Source organism: Aristolochia californica, unplaced genomic scaffold, assembly GCF_029961685.1.
Source record: "Aristolochia californica isolate CCGP_79_NKW_82.1479 unplaced genomic scaffold, dmAriCali1.0.hap1 SCAF_6, whole genome shotgun sequence".
NCBI lineage: Eukaryota > Viridiplantae > Streptophyta > Magnoliopsida > Piperales > Aristolochiaceae > Aristolochia > Aristolochia californica.
In genome coordinates, this window is record NW_027182257.1 from 10283855 (window position 1) to 10290761 (window position 6907).

General features: G+C 43.1%; 1 protein-coding gene across 1 annotated transcript; it reads left to right on the forward strand.

The window, feature by feature from the left end:
• The first annotated feature begins 5431 nt into the window (after nucleotides 1–5431).
• LOC137935244 (uncharacterized) lies at nucleotides 5432–6418 on the forward strand. Its single transcript, XM_068779933.1, has 2 exons — nucleotides 5432–5834; nucleotides 6288–6418. Exons 1-2 carry the CDS (start codon nucleotides 5432–5434, stop codon nucleotides 6416–6418), a joined length of 534 nt encoding a protein of 177 aa, XP_068636034.1.
• The last annotated feature ends 489 nt before the right edge of the window (nucleotides 6419–6907 follow it).

The following is a 6907-nucleotide window of genomic DNA, read 5'->3' on the forward strand; positions in this document are numbered from 1 at the left end:
AAATTTTGGTGTGACTCGGTAAAAAAAAATTCTCTTGCTAGATTATTATTTTTGAAGAATTGACAGATTATTCCTTGGTCACCGTATTATTTGGTCTAGATATGTTCATTGGACTATTTCATGGGTTATTTTACGAGGATTATTTTGGGTCATGTTAAATGGGCCCAAGCCAAGCCCATTTAAGCTGTTGCTATTGTGTCTCTTTTGATGAGACATAATTATTGAAGAAGAGGTAGCGTCATACCATTATTTTTTTATGTCCCCGTAAAAAATATTAAATTTTTGTGGTTGGGAGTCCATGACAGAGGAACTTCATCCCTGTCAAAAATATCAATTTTTTTTGTGGTTGGGAGTCCATGAAGATGTAACTTCATCCCTGTAAAAAATATCAACTTTTTTGTGGTTGGGAGTCTATGACGAAGGAAATTCATCCCTATAAAAAATATCAAATTTATTTGTGGTTGGGAGTCCATGACGGAGAAACTTCATCCCTATAAAAAATATCAAATTTTTTTTAGGTTGGAAATCCATGACGGAGGAACTTCATCCCCGTCAAAAATATCAAATTTTTTTAGTTGGGAGTCCATGACAGAGGAACTTCATCCCCGTCAATAATATCAAATTTTTTTTGTTGGGAGCCCATGACGGAGGAACTTCATTCCCGTCAAAAATATCAATTTTTTTTTGTTGGAAGTCCATGACAGAGGAACTTATTATTATATTTTGTATCTTCTCCCCTTTAATATCATATATTAATCTACCACTTGAGAGTCGTTGTCCTGTGGAGGGACACGGTGGTTGAGGCGGACACTTCAGAGCAATGTCTTAGAATCTAGGAGAGATTTACTCTCACTAATATTATACGAGTTGGGCCTCATGAATGAGAGCATCGACATGAGGGGGGGTGTTGGAAGATGAAGGCATATTATTAAAAAAATATTTTATACATCATTTGTAGCAAGTTGAGAGTTCATGCTATTCTTTCACCCCTAGCTTGAGGGGGAGTGTTGGAAGACAAGGCCCAAGCCCACGCAACCAAGGAAGGCTCACATATCAAAGTGTATTAGAGGATGGGCCCAAGCCCATAAGACCAAAGAAGACCCATGGATCCAAGAGATGTAGAAGATGGCCTCAAGGCCCACATATAAGGGAGAAGGCCCATAGGCCAACATACATTGATAGCAGGATGGTAAATAAAGGGCCATCTCATAGAGATGCCATCGATGTAATTATATTAAAGTTCTAGGGTTAAAACCCTAAACCCTAAACCCTAAGTTCAGGGGTATTATTGTAATATTATAGTTTGATAAATCTATAAATAAAGCTTCGGGGGGAGGGTTAGGAACAATCAATTCCATAACCCTTCTTCCTCCAGTTTTCTCCCAATGGGTTTCTTTCCCTTTTTCTCCATGAGCTAAATTCATGAAGTCCTATTGTGGACTCAATAGCACACCGAGTCACACAACAAAGGAGGCAACAACAACTCACTCAATAGGATTTATTTCTTATATTACATTGAGTAGGATTTATTTCTTATATTGTTTTAAGTAGGAGTCATTTCTAATTACTTTTATAGGTAGGGACATTATGGTGAATTATTGTAACCCTAACCCTAAAACTCCATGATGATCTATTTAAGGGAATGGAATGAATGAAATAGGTAAGCTTTGAGATTTTAGAATAACCTTGTGTAAACAGGCTGAGATCACCTCTTGATCCCGAGTTTAGGGTTTACTCCAAAAATCCAACCTATCCTTCACCCTCCATTGGCATCCATCTTCATCCACCTTCATCCACCATCATCCATAGTTGGAAGAGGAGCTTCCTGCCCCTTATCCGATCCCAAAGAAAGGGTCTTCCCTCCTCATCAATGTCAACAACAAGTAGGGGTTCAATCCCTCTTGACGAGCAACAAAAAGGAAGAGTTTCTAGTTCTTCCATGTGAAGGACTAGTGCAACTCCTCTTGTTGGCGAATCATCACAGAAACAGAGCAAGAACAGCCATCAATGTGAGCCAAGGCTGCCCCCTAAGCTAGGGCTTCAATCCTAGCACCAGCTGCACCAAATCAGGGTTGAAATCCTGATTTACATGAGCAAGAACAGGTATTTCATCCATTATCTCTCCACCTGAATTAATTCCATTATAGCTATAACTTTATCACTAGAGTGAGTTCATAAAAAGGGAGACTGATCACTGGTGGAAGATTAGCCTAAGAAGGGATCTTTACCGAGTCCAGCAACTCAGTACCAGTGCTGGATTCACAAATCCCACGCCATGTTACTCGATCCATGACCCGGGACCATAACAACTTAGTATTAGAGCAGGGTAATATGGGGGATACTCTCAGCAATGAAGAAATCCAAATCAGGATACAAAAGAAAGAAAATAACCTTGAAACAGCACAACCAGTGTTGGGGAAGGTTTGTGTTTTGGAAGAAGAGATGAGCCGAGTCATCAGCATACTAACGGAGTTGAGGTCAAAGAGACATCAGAGTTCAGAGGTGAGAGAGGTTGCTCAACCATATCACAGAAGAGGGGAACAGTGGCCTGGGCGCACTGTTGTCCAAGGACCCCAGCATGGAGGCACAGTTCCAATGTACACCAAGTTAGAGTTTCCCTCTTTCAATGGTTCAGTTGATCCCTTAATTTGGTTGCATAGATGTGAATTTTTTTTTTTTGAACCAAGGGACTAAAGGATGGGATAAGGTGCAACTAGCTTCTTTCCATATGACAGATGAAGCCATGTTATGGGTTACTCAAGTAGAGAAAGAGAGACCAGGGATGACTTGGTGAGAATTTAAAAATCTATGCACAGTTAGATTTGGTCCTCCCGCCAACAGCAACCCCCTGGGGGAGTTAGTCCTATTGCGACAAAATGGTTCGGTGGAACAATATCAAAAACTATACCAGGAAAAGTTGGTTCATGCTGGTGAGAGGGTATTGGTTGACCAACAGGTCTCCTTATGCCTACGGATTTAGCTCATGCAATGTATATGGCTCGAGCAATGGAACAATGACAATAGTTGCAGCAATGTATGCCGGGTTGGTCGGGTGAGAGGAACACTTCCTCCATGTGGCAAGGGTGCCGCTATACTTCATCTCCTGCAGCCCCAGCTAGACACACTCTGACTACGACTCGGGTAGTCGATCCCCGCCCTACCAAACTTTATAAAAAAATTCACGAGTGCAGAGATGGCAGAAAGGCAGTCCAAAAATTTATGTTATAATGGCAATGAGCAGTATCAGGTAGGACACCAATGTAAACGATTATTTTGGCTCGAGGTGGAGGATTCAGAGGATCCAGAGGATATTATCGAGGAAGAACCACCAGAGATATCCTTGCATGGTATTACTGGGCAGAAATCGCCTAATACAATGCAAGTCCAAGCTCATGTCATCGACTGAGAACTGGTGAGACTAGTCGACTCGGGGAGTACACACAATTTTTTGAGTTTGATAGCTGCACAACATCTCTAGCTCCAGACACACACTCATCCGACAGCCACTGTCTCAGTGGCCAATGGCAAGGAGGTCCCTAGCTATGGGATTAGTAAGGTGGTAACTTTTTCCATTGGCTCTACTTCCTTTAATGCTGAATTTTTTGTTATTCCCCTAGAGGGATTTGATATGGTATTAGGCATTAAATGGTTAAAAACATTGGGGTCCATTCTATGGGACTTTTTGGCTTTAACCATGAGCTTTTATTTGGCCGGGAGTCGGGTGCTCTTATAGGGCTGTCAGGTGGACAGGGCCCATCGCATGCACACTTTGTAGACACAGGAATAGCCTGACAGTACTAGTCATGGTCGGGTTGAGGAGTTCTCTGACTTCTTCCAGGAGCCATCGGGTTTGCCTCCCCTGAGGCACTGTGACCACAGGATTTTTTCTGAAACCAGGATCAGAGGTAGTGGTCGTGCGACCGTACCATTACCCACACCTTTAGAAGGACGAGATAGAGCGTCAGTGCCAGGAGATGTTGAAACAGGATCTTATTCATCCCAATCGATCCCCATTCTCTTCACCCATCTTACTTGTGAAGAAACATGATGGGACATGGAGGTTCTACGTTGATTATCAGGAGTAGAACGTGCAGACAGTAAAAGACAAGTTTTCGATTCTGGTAGTAGATGAGCTCCTGGACGAGTTACATGGGTCGTGGTTATTCACTAAACTCGACCTTCGTTCGGGATACCATCAGTCCAGATGCACCCCTCTGATATCGAGAAGACAACGTTCCGCATGCACCATGGCCACTTTGAGTTCAGCGTCATGCCGTTCGGGTTATCTAATGCACCCTCCACTTTTAAAGCTTTGATGAACGAGGTATTTAGCCCCTATCTTCAAAAATTTGTTCTTGTGTTTTTCGATGATATTCTTATATATAGCTAGTCGGTTGAGGATCATTTGGCACACTTGAGGATTGTTTTCAACTTGTTACGAGCACATCAACTCTATTTGAAACATTCCAAGTGTTCTTTTGCGACTTCACATGTGGGGTATCTGGGACACATTATCTCACATGAGGGGGTTACGGTGGATCCCGAGAAGATTCGAGTTATTCGAGTGGCCACAGCCACAGTCTTGTTCTGCATTACGGGGTTTTTTGGGACTTGCGGGCTACTACCGCAAATTTATTTAGAACTATGGGCTAGTGGCAACACCATTGACTAGTCTACTCATGAAAAATTCCTTTATTTGGAATGAAGAGGCCACCAAGTCGTTTACAGCACTCAAAGCTGCCCTCACATCCACGCCAGTATTACAACTTCCCAACTTTGATGAATTGTTCATGGTAGAGTGTGACGCTTCGGGCGTGGGCATTGGGGCCATTTTACAGCAGCTGGGCCATCCTATTGCATATTTTAAGCAGACAGTTGGCAGTCTCATCACAAGCAGGCAACCTATGAGCGCGGATTGATTGGGTTGGCCAAAGCGGCCCAACATGGGAGGCCTTATCTCTGGGGCCGGGCTTTTCTCATACGCACGGATCACTACAACCTTAAATTCCTACTAGAACAGTGTTGACGATGTTGCCACAACAACAGTGGATCAGTAAGTTGTTGGGGTTTGACTTATCAGTGGAATATCATGCGAGGAGATTAAATAAGGTGGCAGACGCCTTGTAACAGTGTTTTGAGGATCAGTAGTAGGTCTATTCGATCAGCCAGCCGAGATTTCTCATCCTGGACTTGGGGAGAGACGCACATGCCACTGACCCTGCATTGCAGGAATTGCATCAGAAGATTTTGGAAGGGACAATGAATTCGAAGTGGTCCATCCAAGATTCACTTATTTATTACAAGTAGTGGGTTTTTCCTTCTCTCATACAACCCAGGTTCCACCTGCATGGACGCGATTGATCAGGAACTCATGGACCGGGATCTGCTGCTATAGAATATCATAGAACGGCTACGACGCGCCCAAGCTCGGATGAAGGATGACTACGACAAAGGCCATCGTGAGGTCTCTTTTGTGGTTGGGGAGTATGTGTGGTTACGGCTCCAGCCCTACCGTCAGCAGTCTCTTGTGGAACCTCCACATCATAAGCTCTCTCCCAGATTTTTTGGGCCGTTTCTCATTCTTCGACGTGTGGGACCATTCGCCTATCAGCTCAAATTACCGGACACGGCCAAAATTCATAATGTGTTTCATGTCTCTCCTTTGAAGCCACATTCTGGGGCGCAGCCTGCATCCACTCCATTCCTACCACCGGTTGATAATGGCGAGGTTATTCTTAACCCAGTAGCAGTGTTATGTGTGTGGCTGACCAATGACCATTGGGAGATTCTCGTTCAGTGGACGGACACTGACCCCGACGTTGCAACATGGGAACGTGTGGACATCTTCAAACAAGTCTACCCAGCTTTTGAGTTTGAGGACAAGATCTTTCTCCATGGGGAGGCAGATGTTGTGGACTCAATAGCACACCGAGTCACACAACAAAGGATGCAACAACAACTCACTCAATAGGATTTATTTTTTATATTACTTTGAGTAGGATTTATTTCTTAAATTGTTTTAAGTAGGATTTATTTCTAATTACTTTTATATGTAGGGGCATTATGGGGAATTATTTTAACCCTAACCTTAAAACTCCATGACATGATCTATTTAAGGGAAAGAAATGAATGAAATAGGTAAGCTTTGAGATTTTAGAATAATCTAGTGTAAACAGGTTGAGATCACCTCTTGATCCCGAGTTTAGGGTTTACTCCAAAAATCCAACCTATCATTCACCCTCCATTGCCATCCATCTTCATCCACCTTCATCCACCATCATCCATAGTTGGAAGAGGAGCTTCTGCTCCATTTCCAAGCCCAAAGAGAGGTCTTCCCTCCTCAGCGTCAACAACAAGTAGGGGTTCAATCCCTCTTGACGAGCAGCAGAAAGGAAGAGTTTATGGTTCTTCCACATGAAGGACTAGTGCAACTCCTCTTGTTGGGGAATCATCAAAGTGGCAGAGCAAGAACAGCCATCAACGTGAGCCAAGGCTGCCCCGTAAGCTAGGGCTTCAATCCTAGCACGAGCTGCACCAAATCTGGGTTGAAACCCTGATTTACGTGAGCAAGAGCAGGTATTTCACCTGAATTAATTCCATTCTAGCTATAACTTTAGCACTAGAGTGAGTTCATGAAAATGGAGACTGATCACTTGTGGAAGATTAGCCTAATAAGGGATCTTTAACCCTCCTTACCGAGTCCAGCAACTCAGTACCAGTGCTGGATTCAAAAATCCCACGCCGTGTTACTTGATCCATGACCCGGGACCGTAACAAGTCCTGAAAATCAACACTTCTATCTCTTTTATATCCGATGTATATTATATTGAAGGGTTAATGTATGATTTATTAAGCATAAGCCAACTTTATGACAAAGGTAACATTGTATCCTTTGAAAATGATTAAT

Excerpts from the sequence above, each read along its gene's own strand:
- LOC137935244 (XM_068779933.1), top strand. The coding sequence starts at position 5,432 with ATGAAGGATGACTACGACAAAGGCCATCGTGAGGTCTCTTTTGTGGTT. Across the intron at positions 5,835-6,287 it reads CGACGTTGCAACATGGGAAC|TTGGAAGAGGAGCTTCTGCT; the intron begins GTGTGGACATCT and ends CATCATCCATAG.